At 34.5% G+C, this 24424-nt stretch overlaps 1 protein-coding gene across 1 annotated transcript in view; it reads left to right on the top strand.

The window, feature by feature from the left end:
- LOC139700268 (anoctamin-7-like) overlaps window positions 1-24424 on the top strand; it is a 540106-nt gene extending 515682 nt beyond the window's left edge. Inside the window, exons 9-17 of the mRNA XM_071598904.1 lie at window positions 1643-1894; window positions 6647-6867; window positions 9016-9211; window positions 11590-11756; window positions 14786-15005; window positions 16133-16338; window positions 19944-20168; window positions 20921-21055; window positions 23188-24424. Of these exons, the coding sequence (XP_071455005.1) occupies window positions 1643-1894; window positions 6647-6867; window positions 9016-9211; window positions 11590-11756; window positions 14786-15005; window positions 16133-16338; window positions 19944-20168; window positions 20921-21055; window positions 23188-24108 (2543 nt within the window). The 3' untranslated portion in view covers window positions 24109-24424. The remainder of the gene's footprint in view (window positions 1-1642; window positions 1895-6646; window positions 6868-9015; window positions 9212-11589; window positions 11757-14785; window positions 15006-16132; window positions 16339-19943; window positions 20169-20920; window positions 21056-23187) is intronic.

The raw sequence follows: 24424 nt of genomic DNA, 5'->3' as shown, positions 1-24424 counted from the left end.
AATAATAAAATGAGTTTGTAATATTTCAAACTCATTTAATATGGACATCAAACTATTCAATGAAGTGAAATCTGAAAGTGTAAAATATATATTGAGAAAAGTCAAAAGTTTTGAAGTGAATGGTAGCATTGGCACAGTGTGGGAGGAACTATTTGTGTTCTGCATTTCCCAAGGAAAAACAAATATCAGCCAACAAGGACAATGCTTAGCAAATGAAGATTTCAAAGGGAAAAGAGCAGCCAAAGTAAAATATGGAGGGTTTAAGAGTGAAGGGAGATTCCTCAATATGCCAAAAAAAGCTGCTGCAGTTATACTCCTATTGATAAGACCCACTATATATGTGGATGAAATTGGTCTCAACAGTCCCAGTGTTAGGGAACCACAATTGCCATGGCAGAAAACAAATATAATTCAGAATTTGATAGGGTATGCCTTAAAATAGAGATACCAAGAAATCTTTTAAGCATAATTATGAAATTCCACCCCTTGAACTGCATGCCTTCTGGCATTAAATGTAATAAATTGGTTTATTTATCTTGATGAGCATCATCATAATTAAAATTAATGGTTCAGCAGTGGCATGTAGTATAGGTTTGTGAGATAAAGGTATGGATTAGTAGGCCAAATAAAATGAATTACAATAGAAACAAATGAATTTATCATTATAATGGTACAGGTGAAAGAATTCTGCAAGAAAAAATTTGAGAGAGGTAGAACATCGGATGGAGAACACAGGGTAGTGGGATATTAAAAGACAGAAGATAAGAGGAAGATGACGGGAGGAAGAAAGTGGGAAGGAGATAGGAAGACGATAGGCTTTGGGATGGCAAAGAGGAAAATAGAAAGTATCTCTAGATGGAGAGAGGTGTAAAAGTTTATGCTTAAATAAGTGTTTCAAACATCGATCAGGATATGTCATAGTGCTCAGGCATGGTCCCACATCACTTTTGAATTATAAGGTTACCACTGATGATGGGAGTCTCTCCCAGTCACATAAATCTTTATATAAATAGGTTAATTGAATTTGAAGTGTTGGCTAGCCTGTTGACCACCCACATCGAGACATGTTTGAACTCTGGCAATACGGGATTTTTCAGTTCACTTCTCATGTCCCACTTCACTCGAGTATTATGAGATAAACACTACCAGACCAGTGTTTTATTTGCTGGATGGAAAACAAAATTTTGCAATCCATTTTCACATATGCTCACAAAAGTCATGTAAAAATAGGAGTCTCTATGTGTTGACAATAGGCAATAAATTATTAATGGATTAGTCGTGGTGTAAACTATCACCATATTTGATAACTCATCCTAATAACAGCTATTATCATTATGTATGTACTAGTTTACCTGCTAGAATAATTAATTTTATCAGTGTTGAAATTATGGAAGAGTTCAGATGAAACTGGTTAATCAAACATCCACCCTGTGATCCATTTTTCCCCATTTAAGTATTTGGGTGAACCAACTACACACCTAATCACCTTTTCATCTCCATTTTTAGTAAGTTTCTGCATTTGTGATTAATTTACACTCTGAGATGCAAATACATATTATTTTTTCTAAGAAGCCATAAAAGGCATGAATGCTCAAAATTAAATCCCTGAATCAAGCTAAAGCATGTCCCCATATCCTTCCAGGCTTCTACACAGGATGGTTACTCCCTGCAGCAGTGGTGGGACTTTTAGTTTTTTTATATGGTGTGGCGACAATGGGTTGGAATCGGCCAGCTCAGGAGGTGTGTTCTGGCAAATTCCGAATGTGCCCTCTCTGTGATGAGGAGATTGGCTGCCGTACTTGGGACCTGTCAGATGTCTGTGGCTACGCCCAAGTTGCATATCTATTTGATCATCCTGGCACTGTCTTCTATGCTGTGTTTGTCTCATTTTGGGGTAAGTGATTATTTGGAATCATCTAAAAATGACATAAGCATCATATTCCTGTGGATGGAATCTTAATTAAATCATGTCATTCTGCGTGAAAAACATCATTTCGTCCTGCTTTAATTTAAGTTGTGAATATGAATTGAAACGGCTTTTTTATCACAATGCTTGTGCACTTAGTATGAAAACACTGGCTTTGGCTACTAGATTTTTTTGCTTGACTTTAGTCCATCTTTTGGCTAATTGTGTTGCTCAAAGTGATTTGATTCACTTTCACATCCATTTTGTCAGATAAAATGCAGTTTTTTATGAAATTAGCTTAAATAATGGTCTTTGATACACAATTCCATTTTTCAGGATATTTTGCTTCTGTTTCATAATTAACTGATACATTAGATTTTGAATTTCATTTAAGTTTTCATTTCACGATTAGGCTTCACATTATTCTCCGATTTTAATGAGGAACTTTAATAGTAATTAAAGTTTACTTTACAACAGTTTTTACTCCATGAAATTAATATAAATATTCAGAGAACCTGGGGAGCCATAACCGGCACAGGGAAAGGAACTGACCCCCCTACCCTGATGTGTGAATTTTCACACGCCGTATAGGGCTTAGTACTGGGTGATCTCTACCATCTCCTACTTAACCGACCTTCGGGTTGATTACTGTGTTTATGGTTTTTTTATTCAGAGAAAGTTACTTTGAGGTACTACTTTGGAATCAGTATCCTGTAGCTGAACAAAATTTCTAGGTTATGAAATGTAATGAAGAATAATTTAACTAAAGTCCTCCCACACTTTAAGAAATAAAGCCTAATTCTTCAGTTTTAATCCTTAATTACATAATAGCCATTTCTTCATATCCAAATTATAAAAAATAAATCTATATAAATATAAGAATAATATAATAATCTAATAAATATAAAAATAAATCTAACCCCTGTCCATTTTGTTATAGCCAATTAGCTTTTTCACCATTTTTTCCTCCCCAATCCTTGGTGGCATTCTTCTCTCATAACCTTCACTTTCCCCTGTATTTCCCTCCATTCACCATTGACAATACAATTTCAATTCATTCTCCTTCTGATGAAGGGGCTATGTTCCACCTCCAAAATGCCCCAGAGTGAGGAAATGATTGGGATGGAGATAATGGATATTGGAGAAGTTGGTTGGTATGGATTTTTAGATAACAGAGCATTTAATTGGAAAATCACTAATACACCACCTCTATGACCTCTTTGTTCATTATCTAAATAAATTATAGGAATCAAGTAATAATTAAAAAAGTCTGTGTAACAAAAATATACTTAAGTGATATCTTATTAATTCCTTAAAAGTGTAAAATGATAAATCTTATGCTAACCCTGAAATTACAAAATTCCATAAAGTGACACCTTTGCTTAATTATCCATTGTTCCTATTGCCATTTATCCTGAAATCCTTTCATATGCAGCACTGGATTTCATAGCTATTCACTTTAAAATCTATTTAAGAGCACATATTTGATTTTCAATTAGTAATTTATTTTCTCCTCAACAGAATCTTATGAATGCTGTTATGCAAATGCTTTAAATTGACAACTCTTCCCTTCATTTCCACTTTAATAGTAATGCCTAGTTTTCATTTTATGATTGATAAATTTTTTGTTAAATTATTTAAATTGCTATTATTTTGACCATAGAAACAATATACCTGTTCAAATTTATGGTACTATGGTTGTATCAATACAGTTTTCTTTATTGTAGGTTTGCACGTTTTTTTACTCTCCTCATCTCCTCATGGGTGTTTCCCTGCAGTGATTTTTATAAAGGTGATGACTTGTGTTATTATTTTTTTGTACAATGTTTTTTCAATAGATTTATTAACATTCTTCACTTCTCGGTTGGTCATTTTCTTTTCTTATAAATAATTGGTCAAACTGTCTCAACCCCAGGGGTTTACCTTGGTGATGACAAATCAAATACCTATTTTATCAAATGCCTATCACAAACTTCTGAATCATAAATGTGAGAATAATACCTTTTTTATCATTGCCATCAGTTCAGCAGCTTCTGTGTTTTAAGTAAATATTCTTTTTATACAATAGGTACATATCATAGCGTACTTCAGCAATTTTTTTAGTATTTTTAAATACATTGCAGAGGACAACATTGCCTTCTGTTCTCTTAGTAAAATCTGTGAATCAAGTTCAAAACTTTTATCTGGATAAAAACTAAGCACTCCTCAGCTGTAGTAACATACGTATTAAAGTCTTAAACTCAAACATGCTCTTTGTAGTTTTATGATTGTTTGGTTAAATCCTATCTATTGACTTATAATATCTGGCTATATTACTCTCTTTCTGATTTGCTTTTTTATTTTGAGTATGCATCATCGTTAGTACATAGTAAATTCACTCTGTCACTGTCATATTTCAAATTTTAATGTTAATGGTTTCTCCTTTAACCATTTTGTGTAACAACAGTTGTCTAACATAGCCAATTGCTGAAATATTTGAAAAACTTACTTTTGAAAATGTAGGACATAATAACTGTGCTATTTATTGCTCTCATTGCTCATTGCTTTTGTAATCTATCCTAAGCCCCTATGTAATTTATTACCTTTTATTTTAGATTCGATGAAATGATGTTTTAAGTTCAAGGTAATGTTCTTCTTAATGCTTAAATACTAACTTGCCTAGTATTCAGGCATCTTCCATGAAATTTCCCATTAATAGCTTATTAATGAATACAATTGCTTTCATTTAGAATTGCATAAGTAACCATCTCCTACCTTGTTTTGAGTAATGCTTACTATTTCAGTAGTTCATAATATAATAATTTTCATTTCATTTCTTCAGGTGACATGGTTTTTAGAATTTGTATCAAGGTTATTTAAACATTTTAATCACCTTTGTTAGCTATTCAAAGATATATGGCTACAAGGACAGTCCACCTGCTACGTAACATTAAATCATTACAGATTCCATGCCAGAAGTTTCAAAACGTAATATTGAAAGTCCAACCAGTTTACGGGGGCAATAATTTTCAGAAAACAAGCTATGAAGCATTAATATGTTTATTGTAATATATTCAATGCCTTGTTTCAGTGTACATTGGAACCTTGCATAGCAAATGATTCTCATAATGAAAAAAAATAATGGTCCCAAAAATGACTTGCTCAATTAGTGACATTTTACACAACAAGTGATGAGGTTAGGCAAATTTCCAGGATAATGTCATTCCTGCTTCTTCATTTTGTGGTTAGCACTCTTTCCAAAATCATTTTCATATTATATAGTTATAGTTCACACATTTTTCGAAACTGCTCAGATATATTATTAGAGATTTTTGCATAGTTTGGAAAAATCTGTGAGGATAATTGCAAAAGAAAATAAAAATAACAGTAGAAATGAAAAGTATGATGATTGCAAATGGGGAACAAGATGTGAGCATGGCTCATCTATTATGCACATCAACAAACAGTCCACATCCACGATTTGTATTTTTTTCAAGAACGAGGACAAATTAAGGAGATATTTGAAGATGCTTCAAAGAGAGTGACAAGAATATCAATGCAACAGGTACATATTCTCAATGTTGTTGAAAGTTGCATCTCACATGTATAAATTAAAAGTAATTGCTATGCAACACTATTATCAAGAATATCATCATCATTTGTGAGAAGGGGGAAGTGATTTTTGCCAACCTCATTAAGAATATGTCAATATCATTGATGGCAGAAGAATTATTTAAGGAGAGCAGTGAGTGTTTTGAGAAGTTTGTGAGAAGAACAAACATCCACAGCGTTGTGAAGGATGGTGAAGCAGCAAGCTCTGAGTCAAAAGTAGTAGAGAGTTTAATTGGTAGCTGTAAGAAGCTCATAGATTCTGAGGGCTACCTGCATCAACAGGTTTTTAGTTGTGATGAGGCAGGCTCATGGAAGAAGATGCTGGAGCAAATATATGTACACGTAATAACAGTGGAGAATGCATTACCTGGCCACAAACCAATGAAAGCCATCTAACAGTGCTATTTTTTGCCAATGCAAGTGGAAATTTGAAAATGAAACCCCTGCACCAGTCAGAAATTCCATCTGCCTTCAATAGAGTGTAAAGATTAGAAGAGCAGACTAAATGTGATGTGGACGTCATGGGAAACTGTTGCATCATAACATACATGTAAAACATCATCTTAATAAGGGCTATGCACGCTATAAATGTATGTAATGATAATGCTGAGTAGCATTTTCACATAATTTTTAAGTGTCAGTTAAAATTATTTCCAGGCTGCTTTATTGTAAAAAAGAATAAGGAATATATTATCAAAATGAACAAATTATTTTGATTCTTTTTTGTTTTTGCAATTCAAGTTGGTGGGGTCATTCTGCAATAAAAGAAAAAGGTAAAGATGATTCACAATCCTATATAATGATCATTCAATTTCCTTTGAATGAATCTTGAACATACATAATTTATATTTTTTTGAATGGAATGCAGTATTGTATTTGACATTAATTTATATGGGAAAAATTGTTTCACTTTATGTGTGTTTTGCTTTATGAGAAATATCACGGGAAAAATTATGCTTGTTGTGCGAGGTTCCGCTGTACCATTGATGTAGACAGTATATGGGTGCAGCCATGCATGAGTTTAAATTTAGAGTTAAAGAAACATTAAATAAAATGTACATCAAAGCTGCACACCATTGATTAAAAAGAAAATTGATCTCTACCATGATTTTTCTAACATTAAATTAAATTTTATGATTATAATAACAGCTGTGACATTTCTGGAGTACTGGAAGAGAAAGTCTGCAAGTTTAGCTCACCATTGGGACTGCACCGGCTTTCAAGAAGAGGAGCAGAGGCCCAGGCCAGAATTTGCAGCTAGGGCTCCATTCTTGGAGAGAAATCCAATCACTGGTGTCCGTGAACCTTCTTTCCCTTCTAGATTACGGCACAAGAGAATAGCAGCTGGAATCGGTATAATTTTCCTCATGGTAAGATGCCGTGCATACTGAGTTGCAACTTTTCAAGTTAATTAATTCATTAAGTACATAGATTTAACACATTTATCTGAGTGGTAACTAATATTTCTGTAATCTATAATTCATTAAATTTCACAGAATTCTTTGACCTTAATGTCAAATTGATGGAACACCTCAAAAAGTAGACTTTTGGCTTTTATTGTTTTACTGATGGTAGGGTTGTATAATATTTTATTTGGAATGTCTGCATCACATCTACCATCCCTGCATGAAGTCATTAGTCTGACAAAAAGAAACTGAAAATTTTCTCACAGGAAAAATATAAGATTGTCTCAAGTTGTCATGAACGTGATTTCAAGGTCTTCAAATTTTCCTTTTGGAGATTCACTGAATTGTTAACTTAGCACATTTAAATATATCCAAATGCTTCTACGATAAAGGTATACATGATTCTCAGAAGCGTGGACATAGTTTAATTATTCTGCCTCTTAAGTTAAGAGTATTTTGAACTGCAAAACATGACTTTGTCAGATTCTTTTGTTAACTTCAGAAGTAGAAGAAAAAGGTTTTTTCTCAATATGATCAAGGTTCTTTCCTTTATTCATTGTTATATTAATGAAGGTTAATTATTGAGAAAACAAATATAAAAACACTAGCATGAGAGCTACAGAGACCAAAAAACTGGAAAGAGAGTTATCAAGGCTACAAGACCACTTGTATTGAATAAATACTTACAGTGAGAGAACATGTACATGAAATTGCAACAATTTAGCCTTTCTGTATTTTAAATTTTCTATCCAAGGCACTCTTTGATATATTTGTTCAACATAGCTATATAACATGAATGCTCAAATCATTTACAGTGTAGCTTATAAATAGTTGCCCTGAAATGAATGTAGAGATGTGAAAAACATACTTGTAGTTTTAAAGTTACAAGTGCTCCAATATATATTGTGAATATGCAGATCAAAGGTTCTCAATATTGAATGAAACATATGCACGCAGACATATGTTTTGTTCAATGTGTACAACATATGTATACAACTTTCAGACTGGACATATACAGGGTGCGGTGGTTATCTCCGGATAAGTTTCAACTTGAATTTCCTACTATATTGTAGTTCTACCGGAGGTCGCGTTTGGCATTCTTGAAAGCTATAGGCATCTAGTAAACAGTCGTAACCTCAAAATGGTCGAGATGTTACGTACAAATGCGGAGTACAATCAAAGAGCTGCTGTTATTGAAAGTGTTCACACTGGGTGTTCGCCCAGTGAAACAGTTCAATTCTTCAGGAACCCCAGATCAACTGTTTATGATATTGTGCCAAGTATAATACTTCGGAGAGGTCTGGGGAAGGTTCTGCTAACCGCAGCAAGGAAACACTTGTGTGCTGCTTTCATAGGAATTTTGCAAAATTTTGCAAATTTTGAAGAATGTCGTGAAACTGTGGATGGTAACTGTGGCCTCAGGGAAACATTATGTCTTTCAGCAGGACAGTGCACCAACTCATATGAGTCAATTTGTCCAAAATTGGCTCTCAGATAATATTGATATGTTCTGGTCAAAGGAGTTCTGGCCCCAGAATAGCCCATTGTGGAACGCCCTTGACTATTATGTTTGCAGCTTAGTCGAAAGAATTAGAAATAAGACATGGCACCCTATTGTTGCATCTCTACGGACCACTGTCGTAGCAGCATTCCTGAATATGGACAGCGATGTTATAAAGAGTGAGTGTGATAGATTCAGGGCAAGATTGGAGGTGGTCATTTGCAGCTGAATTATATTGAGTAATGTTACTCTTGACCGATACCCCTACTTGTATGCAAAAGGATTTTCATTTTTTTGTAATAAATTTGCTTTTAAACAAAAGTTTCATTTGTCTGGATTTAACTGCCGTACCCTGTGCTTTATGCAGATATATAATATTTACAAAATATTCTGTATCCTACCAAATAATTATATCCTAGATTTTGGGAAATTGTCTTAAATCAGGCTCATGTTCCCAATGTTTATTTGTATGAGCAGGAAGAATTTTTGGATTTGGAACTACCAATTATCATGACAATATATTCTTTCTTATATTGCATCTATTGAAAGTGATCAGATCATTAGATTTCAAACTAAATTGTTGTTTTCTTCTTATATATTTTTGTGTGTAGATGAGCCTGGTGATGATATTCATTGTGGCTGTGATTATCTACCGGGTGCTGGTCTCCATTCCTCTCTTCCAGAATGCAACATTCCGTGCTCAGGCTCAATCAATCGCCAATATCACCGGAGCATGCGTCAACTTATGTCTCATTATGGCCATGAGTAGAGTTTATGAGAACTTAGCCCTTAGGCTCACAACATGGGGTAAGACATATTTTAGCTTGAAAGGTGTATAGTCTGTCTGCAGACAATCCTGGTGGCTCATTCATTTCTGGTATCATCATAAATGCCTTTAATTAGCATCCAGTTTCCCAGAAACCAAACCTTAAGAGTGTACCCATCACCTTTATCCAATATTGAGATAGAGGCCATGAGCTTTGGACTAGTAAGGGGGCTTATCTTAGAAGCAAGACTCTGGCAAACCTAACTGAAACTGTCCTCCCAAAAACTTCAAACATTTCTTTGAAAAGATAACCGTTGAAGATTTAATTCTAAAGCATTCCAGGAATGCATGGGAAACTTAGAATGCATTATTCATAAAATTTATATGAAGGTTTAGAAAAAAGTGCTATTAATTACAAACAATATGAATTTGTAGTTTCTTAGTGCCACCTTGATTTCAATCCTGGAGTATAATTCCATCTCTAAAAGCAAATCTTAAATCATTCTGCTAGTATAATATTATTAATGCCGTTTCTGTATATCATCCTCCCTTTTTGCATAACTTTTAATTACAAGATGTATTGCACTTGAAATGGGTTTCTTATTGTGACATGTAATGTGAACAATTAGTTGTGATTACTCTTCCTATCTTAATGTAGTTTTGCTATCACTTTCTTATCTTTTATTATATAATAAACTCTAAACATTTGGTACACTGTGGTATTTTTCTTGATTTAATAAAAAAGTTATCTATTGTCGCAATAGCTAGTAATTTTAGATGCATACTAGAGGTACACATGAATTATTCTTTTTTTCTGTAGGCCCTTTAAAATGTACATACTATTTAATATATTGTTATCTACTTGAATTGGAATGACAGTAACCATTGAATATTAAATGCCCAGTGTGCTATTTTTATGACACATTTCAATTTTCCAAATCGATTTGCTTCATTGGACCTTTCTCAATAATAACTTTCCATACAGATTTTATTGTTTCATGAATTTTCACTTAAAATCCCCAATCTAGTTCAAGTCCCGCTTACTATTTTATCACTTGCATATACTGTAGAAAAATATTTTCATTTCATCTCTTGGGCAATATTGTTTTCTTATTAATTACACCCTCTGGTGTGGTAGCCATTGGTAAGTAAAGCATTGAAATACTGACCAGAGGGCATGGGTTCGATTCCTGGGCACACTTCTGTGGGCACCCTCAATTTTACCCAAGCTGTGTGACTTTCTGGGTACCAGAACTTCATTTACCTCATACCCCTCCCTGTTCATAGTGAATGTCTCTGCATTGACGAAAGGCAAAGATATTGTTCTTACATTTACAGTTTATACTTCTTTTCTATAGCTTCTTATTACTGGAAGTTTGGAATGAAAACTCTTGCATGCATATTCTTATTAGGTAAGGATGAAATGTGACCTTATGATCATTATGAACACTAAATATCTCTATTCATTATATTCTCACAAAGAATAGTGAATATAATTCATTTGTTTTTAATTAAGTGCAAACTCTGTTTAAGAAATAAGGTAATTCATATTGCTACTTTTAGCACACTGGCCAGGGGTCCCATGATAGACACAGTTTACTGAAGTTTTTCCTCAATGACTTGTTAAAGAGAATAAAAATTTTAACTGACATATTCATCATAGCAATTTTATTTCATATTCATTTCAGTAATTACAAAATGTTTCCACCATTTATTCAGAGACCTTAATGTAAAATTCAATGCTGATAAAATTAATTAGTGATTGTGAAATTGATGCATTGTTAGAGGATGCCTCCAGTAAATGCATCTCCCCCAGTTTCTTGAAATTTGTTAGTGATAACTCGTTTGTATTACTGGCTTCACTAAGTCAACATTAATAAAAATGATAAAATTCAAGGATTTCCTCATATATGAAAAATCAATTTATGAAAAATAAACAACTTCTTAGTGAAAATGTGATAGGTCAACATATAAAAATATGGGCTGAGAGTCCTCAACATGGTAAAACACCTTTGATGACAACATTTTTCTCATCAGAAGCACGGAGGGGCAGACTGAACACTTTCCAACCAGTAATATCCGCTACTGTCACAAAACTGAAGTCAAAATCAAATGTGTACCACGTAGGCATTAATCTAGCAATGTAAGAATTAAATTTTTTGCATGTTTAAATGAGCAAATTGGAAATAATTAATTCTTATTTAATATTTTATTGCTTTTATATGCCATAATAAAATTACTGTGAGCATATGTTTTCAATTGAGGTCTAAGTAAACACAAAGAAATCAATGGTAACTCTTATGAGTAGGAATGAAAAAAACCCACTGTGAGTCCAAATGCTAACTTCAATGGTAATCTATCATCTGGATGAATATTATGGAAAAAATATTTTAAGTAATGTAGCTTTTTGTCTTTGCAGAGATGCATCGAACGCAGACAGAATTTGATGACAACCTTACCTTCAAAGTATTCATATTCCAGTTTGTCAATTTCTATTCTTCAATATTTTATATTGCATTTTTCAAAGGACGTTTTGTTGGATATCCTGGACACTATACTCATATACTTAGCCTTCGCAATGAAGATGTGAGTAGATACTTCTATAATTTTTCCTCCCGCAGTGGCATTAAATCAATTGATTTTTTGGTGAAGGTTCAAAAAATGATCACTGACCCTAAAATTTGAAGATAGGACCAATGCATTATCCTACCAGGGAATCTTAGGGCCACTGCTTGTTTGCCATGTTAGTTTCATGGAAATTAGGCCTAGTGAAAGTCATAAGTTTTGACGACATACAAAACTTGACTTGTCAAATCGGGATCTCATGTGCAACAGGGAAACACATGATAATATGGCATTTTCACTGGCATCATCCAAATTATTATCAATTCTATTGAAATAATATCTAACACTACTGGCAAAACAGGTTCAAAACGGCTGATGCAGTGGTCTATAAAAAAACCAACCAAATGGTAGTGGAGCTACCTGTGTGAGAGTATTTCAAGTTCCATTTTCTCCCTTTTTTTGCTCACACTGATATAGTTCAATGCAAGTGGTGGCTTAAAACAAAAAAATGCAGAGACTGTATTGCCTTTATTGCCAAAGAATTGTTAGCCTATTTTAATGTCCTTAGTCTTACTGGTATAATTATTGTCATATGTTTTTAAATTATAGTAGTTCAATATTGTGTAAAAGGATAACATGAATTCCTTAAATTAGAGAATAATTGTAAATTTAACGTGAAAGAGAGAACGATTTGTGCTAATTAACCTTTCAAAGTAAATAAATCATTACTACTTTTCTGGGGCTCATCATCTTCCCTGATTGATAAGGGGCATCTTTTGCTGATGATTATTCTGGGGAAGTTTGAATAAGTTACGGTGGAACTTAATGTTTTAATGAGCACATTCAGTAGTAAATAATTCATATAATAAATGATGAGGAGAGGGAAATTCCTGGAATGATTGTGTGCCTAATTCTTTAATTTGTGTTTAGCACTAATCTGCTAGCATCTTAGTTCCACTAATCATCACTCATATTCCCAAACTAGTGTTCAGACATATTGTTTGTGATTTTTTAGCAATTCTTAATAATATTTTGTGTGGTTTTGTAAATGTACCCAAAGAAAAAGCTGCAAGTAGATAGCCATGAGAGAATAAAAATTACTGCACTAATGAAAAGTAAATTCATCGAAAAGTGAAGAGGGGGCATGGCTGATCTAGCATTCACATATAATCAGTTGGCATCATTGATTTGTGCCATCATCAAGGGCAAAATTACAAAGCTAAATGCTTCAAAGGAGTAGCAAGAATATCTATGAAATCATATGGCTACTTATTCTTCATTATGTTGAAAGGTCGCTTCTCATATTGATAAAGGAAAAGTAGTTGCAATGTGACTCTGTTAATTAGAATACCATTTGTGGGAAAGAGAAAGTGATTTTTACTGACTTTGTTGAGACGATGTCATGATCATCAATGGCCAAAGAAGAAATATTTGAGTGAAGTCATGAGTGGTTCAAGAAGTTCAAGAGAACTGGCATCCACGGCACTATGAGGCATGGGAAAAGTAGTGATCTCCAACTGAAAAGGTAGTGGAGAACTTCATCAATGACATCAAGAAGCTAATAGATTTTGAGAGTTGCTTGGCGCTACAGGTTTTTAATTGTGACAATTCACTCCTGGAAAAAAATACTGTAACAAACCTATAAAACAGCAGAGGAGAATACATTCCCTGGCCACAAGCCAATGAAAGGTCATCTAATACTGCTATTTTGTGCCTATGTAAGTGACAATTTGAAAATGAAGCCCCTGCTTGTTTACATGCAGATACTCCATGAGACTTCAAGGTTTATAAATTGCTGAAGAGCTGGCCAAACGTGATCTGGAGCTCATAGGGAAACTGCTGCATCATACCTGTATCTTGAGAAAGCATCACCCTAATAAAGCAGTGGCTATGCATACTACAAATTTATGTAATAAAAATGCTGTGCTGCACTATCACAAAATTTCAAATTATAAAAAAAATGCCTCTAGACAGCTTTATAGTATAAAAGTATGAATGTATTATAAATAATAAACTTATTATTCAAATTCTTTTTTGTTTTGTACGAAAAGAATTTACATTCCATGATTGAAGAAAAAATGAAGAAGACTCACAATTCTAAACAATGCATTTACAATTTTCTTTTTTTCTTATGGAGTGGAATGCATTATTGCATTTAACATTTATTCACATGGGAAAAATTGTTTAGGGTAGTGAGTATTTCACTTCAAAAGAAATATTCCAGAAAAAAATAATGGTCTTTTTGCAATATTCTACTCTATATGAATATATGTTTATCTGCTGCATTTTGATAAATGAACCCACTTTACTTCATTCCTCAGTATTCGTCAATCTGGATTAAAGGTGTAACTAATAAGGGTAACCCTAAATTTATAGATGCTGATTATACCTGGATGAAACTCTGTCTCTAACATGTTATTTAATAGATTGGAAAATTGAAAAAAAATCAAATTGGAAGCAAACTTTCAGGCTATGGAACAATCAAGTCACTACATCGATAATTTTCATGGTATAACTATATTATTTGTATTTTTTGAGTGTATTCTTTCTGTTTCTGACCACAATTCATAAATTATTATGGCCTGTTGGTCAAGAACACAAGTGGGTATGCTTAATGATGGTGATGTACAACTCAAAAGGTTTATTTCCAGCCTCAAAAATGATTCATGTTTTACTTATGGCCACATTTACCGGTATATTCCCCCAAAACTGAAAGGGATTTTTGCTGAAGGGAAACCTATTAGGCAATAAGAATTTCCTTCTTTTGAATGCTCTTAACTGCACCTGTGAATATCTGAACTGTACATTTTGTGGGTTTGTTTTATTTTTTGGCTCCCTCCATTGTGTATCTGACTTAATGGTGTAAAAAATATAATATTATTTAAATGGTTATGTTTTAGGGTTTTATTATTCAAATGGGATAAAATTTTCTTTCTTTGGAAAATGAAAGGGTTAACATAAATATTTCCAAAAATAGGCTAGTTGAATTGTAACTTATTCAAGTTTATTTCTGTGGTTTTTATAAAGGATAAATTCATTGTCTTACACAGTGTAGTGCTGGTGGCTGTCTAATTGAATTAGCTCAGCAGTTGGCAGTTATTATGGTTGGAAAGCAAATGATAAATAATGCACAAGAAATACTTGTTCCTAAGATGAAGGCATGGTGGCACAAGAAAAAGGTCCACCTTCCCAAGGAAGCTAGAACTCGTTGGGAGCAGGATTATCAACTTATTGGAAATGAAGGACTGTTCCAGGAATACTTGGAAATGGGTAAGCTCTCAGAGTATAATTGTCATTTTTTTCTGCTTTCCTGAGATAATGACGATAGTTTTCAATCATGACGATCAGGATTATAACAATATTTTACTCAATAATCCAATTATATGAACCACTGGAACTTAATTATATGATTTGATCTTTGTAGTGACACTTTTGTTTTGGAGGTAATTAGCCGCTGACAAGTAAACTGATGAGTTTTGAGTGTCTACCATTCACATGAAAGAACTCATATTTGCTACATCTTAAGTGTATATATTTATATCAATAGCTAAAGCTACTTAATTTAGCATAACATGCAGGCATTTCTTTTTGAACTGAAAGTTGAAATATCTACTTTCACCCGAATCCAATTACTATATTTTATTGCTCTTCCTGTTTTAAATTATGAGTAGCATTAAACTAAGTATAAAAGTCAAAGCAATTCTGTAAAATTATATTGCAGAGATTATTTTTCATGGAGAAATTGTTGAAGATGAGACATGCTGCGAAATTGTGGTCACTAAGGTCAAAAGTTTTAATTCACCCTCCCATTGATCAAGTTTGATTTTATACTGCAGAATTATTAGCTTTGTGCCACTTTGGTGGGTAGCAAAAATCTTGGGCACCTATCTATAGTTGGTTTCAACATTGATTCCAAGCTTAAAAGATTCCTTGGGATGAAATTTTGTCATCCATGACAAGGTACTGCTCCCATGAAGGGAAATTCCTTCATCCAAAGGCTCCAATATTTCCAAGAATATTTGTTTGTTAATGAAAATGGTATGGGTCGCGGTAGTCCAGGGGGTAGAACGTTGGACTGCTGACCGGAGGGTCCCGGGTTCGATTCCCGGGCAAGACACTCTGGGCACCTGCAGCTCCACCCAAGCTAAAGTTATTTTTTGGGTACCAGGTCTTCCTGGGTAACCATAACCGGCATAGGGAAAGGAACTGGCCCCCCTACCCTGATGTGTGAATTTTCACACCCTGTTTAGGGCTTAGTACTGGGTGGAGCTGCCATCACCATCTACCATCACCTACTAAACCAACCTTCGGGTTGATTACTGTATTTATGGTTTTTTTTAATGGTTAATGAAAATGGTAAGACTCATGCTATCTTTTTATAATTTCTCCATTGACAGTGCTTCAGTTTGGTTTTATCACCATCTTTGTTGCTGCTTTTCCATTGGCACCCCTCTTTGCTCTACTCAACAACTGGGTGGAGATTCGTCTTGATGCGCACAAATTTGTATGTGAAACAAGACGATCAGTTGCAGAACGAGCTGAGAACATTGGAATTTGGTTTAAAATCCTACGCATGCTAGCTCATCTTGCTGTAATTAGTAATGTAAGTAATTGCACAAATCAAGTGTGAAATTAGAATGAATCAATTTAAATTAAGTGTCTGCTTAATGAAAAAGTGTCCAGTTTATATGTTGCCAAATATCCATTTAATTCATATATGATACTCAAATAATATAAATAAAATGCCTAAATGAATTACCTAATTAATTATTTAATTTATGAAATATTCAGGTTATTGATTTACTCGAAGGAGGTCATTTGCCATTTGTGATAATGTATTGTATTATATTTGTGTAGTATGACAAAGTGGAAGAAAGTTATTGCTTCCATTATGATTTGTACATCTTAATGATGTTATTATGTGTATTTTAAGCGCAATTGTAGGCTCTGGTGATGGGTAGGTTGGTTCATTTGTATCCTGTTCTATCAGTTATTGAGGCTAGAAGCTGAACCAGAATCAAAGCAATAAATATTGGTTCCAGTAACTATATTTATATAATTATTGTAAAATTTTTGTCAATCACTGAAGTCTCATTTAAGGTGATAATGCCAACCAGAGCGATAATCCCATAAAACATGTTTAGATCAAATCATTATACTGTCTTGCACATTGCACCTACAATACACTCTCATGTTGCCACGATGCCCTGAAAAAAAGCTTATTCCATGGAATAAAGAGGCAAACACTATTGAGGGAGGCAATAGGAAATCACCTCACTTATTAGCCCACGAAAGAATGGACATAGTTCTGAGAATGAATCCTGCCTACTGGGCTGTGTGATGATTCTGGTAGTGGGAAAGGCAAGGCTAGTGCTGTCATCATTGCACAAATTCTTTGTAGATCAGTATTAACGACTTAAACAGAGAAGTTACTGGAAAGGAAAGCAAGAGTCAGAATTAGGGCTTGGAGTTTTAGCGCGATGCTAAGGGTAAGGGAGTTGGTAAACATAAAGCAAGAAACAGAGAGAGGATCATATACATGTTAGTCCTAAGTGAGGTGAGATGGAAAGATGGCAGTGTTTATTGGAGCAATAATTACAGATTAATATATCGTGGATGGGTGGAGAGCCAACACAGGATAGCCATAGCACTGAATAAGATACTGATGAGATGCATAGTGAACAAGGAACGGGAATGACAGAATATTTTTTGAGCAGACCAAGTCAATTAAGAGGTAATCCAAGTGTACATGCTGATAAGCAGTCATAGAGAGGAAGAAGCTGATAGTGTTAATCATCAGATAGAAAAATGATTGTGGTTTTACATAAAAGAAAATGCTTGATAGTGATGGATTACTGGAATGCTGTGTTAAGAGAAGGAGGAGGGAGGTAGGAGAAGATGATTTAGGGCTTAGACCTTGGGGACAAAACTAAAAGTTTAGCAGAAGAAATAGGTTAATTATGAGTGACACATGATTCAAACACCACAGTTGATGTATATACAAATGGGATGTCGCAAGAGATACAGGGAGACATCAGTTAAATCATATTAGTATGGGCAGCCATAAGCAGGGAAGTAAGACAGGGATTTCCATTATCACCTGTTCTTTTCAACATGAATAAGATGGAAATGTTGAGGGATGGAGGTTTGGAAAGAGTTGGAGGTGGAGTGGAACTAGGTGGGAACTTTTTGAATTAGTTAGATTATAGATGATGAAGCATTAATTAAAGTTGGCTCCAGCTAAACTTTTAACTAGGGTTACAGTAGTTACCTTAGTGCCCTACAATATTATTGCAATAGATAAGCCATGAGAATTAATTATAAAAAGAAGAAGGCATTAAGATTCTCATGAGGTTTAAGGTGGAAACAGTGAAATGAGGTCACACCAAATTAAATAGTTCAGCTACGTAAGGAGTATTTTGGTGCAAGGTTGCCTAAGTAGTAAAGGACATTAAAAGAACAACTTTGCTAGGTAAGGAAGAATTTATGAAGAAGTAAGAGTTGATGGCTGGCATCTTAAGTAAATATTTAAAGAAAATACTGGCAATATCTCAATTAAGGAGTGTATTTTTCTGTGAGTGAGAAACTTAGGTAAGAGGATAAGCAGAGTGGATTGGAGGATTTGGAGATTTTGGTTGTGCCAAAAAATGGAGAAAATGAAATAGATGGAAAGGAAAATAAAGAATGAAGTTTTATGCTTGGTAGGGTAAGAGAGACAAATCTGTTGAGAGACAAGCAACAAAGGATGGACAAGAGAAGGCAGGAAATACTGAGGTAGTTGAATGTGGAAGACTTGTGACATAGAGGGGAGAATGATGGGAGGCAAGGTAGATGGAGGAAGAAAATAAGTATTTTGGTTGGAATTAAAGGGGATAGAAAATTTGCAAAGCTAAAGAATGAGCTATTTCAATATGTAGTATGGAGTTTATTGACAAGCAAGTTTGGGCTTACGAGTGCAGTGGAGTATGAGGCCAGGTTCTAGCAAAAAACCTACCCTAAGTAAGGAGACTGCTGCTAAAATGTGGATATATGGTCCTCAATTTTTCATGATTATTCAGGACTAGTGAGAATATTTGTTAATAAAAACTACTCCTACTTTAATCATAGATATATTTGTAACTCTGGATGATGTGAAGAAGAGTAGCATGCTAAAATCAAAGAATTTTATTCTAATAGATTGATATATTACATGTCTAATGACTCATAACACATAAACTTTTGAATTACCTTTCTCAATTCAAATAAGAAATTTGGTGGGACCCTCAATATTTATCGGAGACAGTTCTTAGTACTTTCTTCTGGATGACAACATAAGGATGTAGAAGTCTTCAAAACCTTTAATAGAAGTTCATGAAAACAAATGCATGCAATACATGCACAATGATTTAAGTTTTAAAGAAACATTTAGTTTTGAAACTTGAAAGGATGATTTAGATTTTATGTGAAACAGTAAATTTATGAACATGTTCATGATGTGTAGAACTTGTAATATGATGATGATTTATTAATGGTCTTAATTATGAAAGCTTTTTCTCCCTATTGCAACTGTTGATAGTTTATCAGATATCTATTCACCTTAACAATTGGTATCAGAAGTAAAACTAGAAACTAACACCACATGCTAAAAACCAAACTGACAAAATTGGGAACTGACCCAACACTTATAGATAGTTTGCCTTGCAAAGACCTACCTACACTCTTATTCACAAAGAATCTGGAAACATTAGTAATTGAACAATATAATATAAAAGTTAGTCAATAAGTAAGTTGCAAATATCAGCAAAACAAATAGCCAGAGCTGTTATGAAAATTTCATTGCTAACACTTGGAATATCCCCGTTACAGTTTCAACATAGCTGCTAGCGATTTTCATCTGTTTGGGCCCCTATAAAATCATTTGGGTGGCTGAAATTTTGAAAATGATAATGCCATAGTCCAAATTGTTACTCATTACATGCAACAGGAAACAAAAGATTCATTTGCTGCCACCTATGAAGGACTTGGAATAAATTGGATAATTGACTAAATGTACAGAGTACATTCAGTCAATTATCTCAAAATTGAGTAAAAAAAAATTGTGGAGAAAAGGGAAATTAATTTCAGGAAGTTACATTGATTATTAGTGCCTCAATCCAGTTGTGCAAGTTATTTATTGACTTACTGTTATATTAATGAATGTTACTAATTTTAACATTTCTGTTATTCTAGGGATTTTTAATAGCCTTCACGTCAGAATTTCTTCCAAAGTTACTGTATGCATATGAATATGATTGGAACCTAAAGGGGTACATCAACTTTTCCTTAGCCCATGCACCAAATGGGACTCTTTCGGAAGATTGTCGTTACCGAGGGCTTCGAGATAATGAGGGGAACCACACACCTTTCTATTGGAGGCTGCTAGCTGTGCGATTTGCATTTGTTATAGTTTTTGAGGTATATTTTCTTGAATTGATGGGTATTACAAATGTACCTGCTACTTGTTTAGTTTTTTAACAATAATTTTTTTCTCATTGCTGGCTTTCATGCAATTAAAACCCTGACCCTGAGTAAGTCCTCAGTATGCAATGAATATCAATAATACAATTATGATGATTGTAATAAGATAAAGATAAATAAAAAGGAGGTAGGAGATCAAGATGGGCAGTAAAATTGTTGTTGAAGTGGTCTCATTGTCAGCAAAGAATTTGTCATTGATCAGAGGATGAATTTCGACATTTTAATCATTCATATATTTATTATTTTACATGGTTTATATGTGATAAAATTAATTCTGTTCCATTGCACCTTTGTATTTTATAACAACTGTTGAGTCTTCACTTTGTAAGTTTACAATGCCAATAGGTTTATAATCTCTAGAGAACATCTCCATTCAACTGGAATTTAAAGCATGCATATCCTTAGATGGCACAAACTACTTAATAATTGAATAGATACCATGGGAGCCAACGATTTGTATCACTATTCATACAATTTAAAAAATGAACCATCCTTATTATACATTTTGTAAAATTTTCCAAATTTGCAATGACCAAAATTATCATTTAAAAAAATTATAAATAAGCTGTCACCACCATCTCCAATTGCTGTAGAATAGAATATGTTTTCTTGTGAAGTACGTGTATAATACTTGCCTGTAATATGTTACTGTTTTTAATATAATCCTAATCACTTGTTTAATTTTTCAGCATGTAGTGTTTGGAGTTTGTCATCTAATTGATGTGTTAGTACCAGACATTCCAGAGAGTTTAGAACTGAAGATAAAACGGGAGAGATATTTGGCAAAGCAAGCTTTGCAAGACTCGGATACGATCTTGAGGGTGGTAAGTTGCATACATTTATTTTTTGTTGATAATTTTTATGCCAAATTAAATTTTTTGTGGGAAGTTGTCACTGTTAATGTGTGGAAATACTTTAAATTAAAGAGAAAACTGTCCTTGGAGAAATAACTCCTTTGATGTGGAGCATGTCACAAGAGCCTCATGGGGTGGGAGGAATAAAGGTGGGAGTTGTGGTGGTTGGGGTGGAGGGAGAGGAGAGTAGGGAATAATGAGGGGAAAACCTTGATGGAATGTTAAGAATTGGGAAGTAATGCCATCATTCATCAATTTTATCACTTGAAAACTGGCAAAAGCATTTGGATAGGTAAATATTTAAGGAGAATGATGGATTTGGAGCTGAGGAAGAGATCTGTGAAATACTGCATGTGGGTCAAAAGACTAGGTGAATGTAAGCCATGAGTTTTGAAGAAATGATATGGGAAAAAATCAAAAATTCATATCAAATGTTGATTTGGAGAAAGATACTGAAGATCACATTGTCAGTAAGTGTAAGAAATGTGTAGGTGCTGGGGAGAACCAGAAAAGATAGAAAATTGATCAATACCATCATTAAGTGTACAAGAAACATTTGAACATGCATCAAAAAGAGACTGCTTGATGATGAATAGTTACGAAGGAAAGATTGAGGCAGCGGTTGGAAGAGGAGGAGAAGGCTTAATTTTGTGGTCATTGTGAAGTAAAACTGCTGCATTTATATGAAGATAAGAATATAGAGAACAACTATGGGGGAGGGTTGGTTAGGATCTGCTTAGCAAAAGACTAATGATAATTGTCAATTAGGAAATTAATCAGTCCAAATTCATTTGAATAAATTCCTCACAGGTGTTCCATTGGGTTAGGCTCTACAGATCAAACAGTGTACAAATCTGTATGTATTCAATGAAGTACTCCCCTTGGGACCTCACATACTTATCCTAGCACCTCTTCCATTTTTCAAAACAATCAGCTAAGTTCTTTTTCGGAATGATCATCAACTGCCTTGTTGCATTTTCTTTTATCTTGTCAACATCAAGAATATCATACTACAGTTGCATGAATCTTGTTAAAAACGACAAATGATGACCTAGGTTATCTAAAAAAAGTCATTACTGGAGATCATGTGTTTACAGCTATGACCATGAAACAAAAGCCTGGCCTTCCAAAGAGTTGGTTGATGTGATAAAGGAAAATGTGATGAGGCAGCTGATGACCATTCCAAAAAAGGCCTTTGCTGATTGTTTTGCAAAGTGGAAGAAATGCTTGGATAAGTGTGTGAGGTCTCAATGGGAGTATTTAAAAAGAGACTAAGGCCTCATTATTCTAGGTCAGCTGTTTTTCTCTAAATATTGCACATTTGATAGTTTCCGGACACACCTCGTACATATTTTGAATATAATATGACTTGCAGTTATTTATTATTATTATACTTAATCATTTTGATAAATGGTATAACCATTTTAATGATGTCAATATAAATATTACTTAATACATAAACATAAATTCTTAAATGTGATGAAGATTGTCAGAAAAGATTTCATCAATTAAGTAGATTAATTAGATAGAAGAAGTAAAAGCAGTTTGAAACTCTATGAACCTTCTACTGTTATGGGCCTACTAGTTTTATACTCACAATCAATTAATTACTATTGATGATATTCAATGCTTTCAAGTATAATATACAGGGTGTGGCAACATAACTTCTTTTTTTGAAGGCATTTGACAAAAGGAAGTTATGTTGCCACTCCCTGTATTTTCTGTTTATAGGCATGGCTCATCATATTTTTATTCCTTTGTTCGTTACATTTGAAAAAGGTTTATTTGTCCAAAGGAATGGATTTCTAACTCAATATTAACGGGTTAACAATATTTCATAATGCATTATGAATTGGAATTAATGGATTGAAAAATTGCATACAAAAATACATACAGGTAAACTTTAAAATGGGTGTTTAAATTCATGAAACACACGACAATTTTAGACTTTCATTTTATGCATACAAGAATGTGGGTATAAAAATATAAGAATGTGAGAATCTGTGCCATAATTATGTGAATGATGAGTAGAAATATTTTGGCAGGATTTAAATAATAATGAAATAATTTGAAAGCCAATGCTCCTTGTTTTGAAATTTTAGGTTGCAGCAGGCAAGGGTGATGAAGAAGAGAGCTTGCTGATACCCAATAATGTGAATGGGGTTGGCAGGGGTGACAGCATCAGTGGACTTGGAGGAATGGTTCTTGACCTCACCTCCGAGCTCGGCAATCTCAACTCTCCAGTTTCCACAAATCCAAGGGAGAAGCAAAGCATCGAAAATTCCTCGGGCCCCACCAAGAACTCAACATCACCCTCTTCGTCGAACAGGGATGAGGTCACGGCAAGTGTGAAGGATGAGTCACCAGGTCATGAGGTCAAAAATGGTAATGATGAAGGGGGTGAGGGTGCGGGTGAGGGGGGAGTTGACAACCCAATGGCCGTGGCGGGATCCAGTGGGTCCCTCAGTGGCATGGATGAGAGGAAGGAAGAGGCACAGGCAAATGATGGACGAAGGGCAGAGGGGATGAGTGAGAGAGACAAGCAGTATTGGGGAATCGAGAGGATCCTCATGAACGATCCGATGATGATGAGGGTACCCAGAGATCTTGGCGAACTGGGCAGTCCACGGATGATAAGGGTGATGAGGGGACAGGAAAGTGTCAGCAGTGCATCAACCAGTGGGGACGAGAGCTTTGATCGGGGCAGTGAGAACTCCCTGATTCGGGAGCGGGTGAGCAGAGACTGGAGCAGTGAGAGGAGGAGGCCATTCATGAGGATGGATCGATCCTCACAGGGGAGTTCCAAGGGCAAGTCTAGACAGAGGAAAGTGAGGGTACCATCCATCTCCGTGAGGTGGAGGAAAGAGAGTGGGGGTGGCGATGTGACGATGACAAAGGGTGATTCTACATCTGGTGGTGGTGGTGACACAAGGATTGTTATGTCTTCCTTTGATGGTGTGCCAAGTACCGTCCGTGCAAGGCCTCAACCGGCGCAACGCCAGAAGAAAATGAGCCCAAGCTGAAGGAAAATGGGATTGCTTCTCTACTCGGTGGTGTTGTCACATTTTTTCACCGGGGTGCACATGTTTATGTCCGGGGAAATAGCTGTGGATATATCTTCTACTTCTTCATTCAAAGTGATTCATATTTGTACAAAACAATAATGAGAAAATTGGTGGCTGAGTGTAACTACTTAATGGTATGAATCTTAGGAATAACTTAATGTTTAACTAAGGTTTTACTTGTATTACACAGTTTTATCTTCATGATGTCTTCACAATGTTCATAGACACAATTGTCGTTATGCTATTGAACTCCTTTTCAATATATAGTTGAATA

The sequence above is a fragment of the Hetaerina americana genome, unplaced genomic scaffold, assembly GCF_022747635.1.
Source record: "Hetaerina americana unplaced genomic scaffold, ioHetAmer1.1.p SCAF_10, whole genome shotgun sequence".
In the NCBI taxonomy this organism is placed as follows: domain Eukaryota; kingdom Metazoa; phylum Arthropoda; class Insecta; order Odonata; family Calopterygidae; genus Hetaerina; species Hetaerina americana.
Note: the sequence above shows the minus strand (reverse complement) of the source record. Positions and strands in the feature narration are given on the sequence as shown.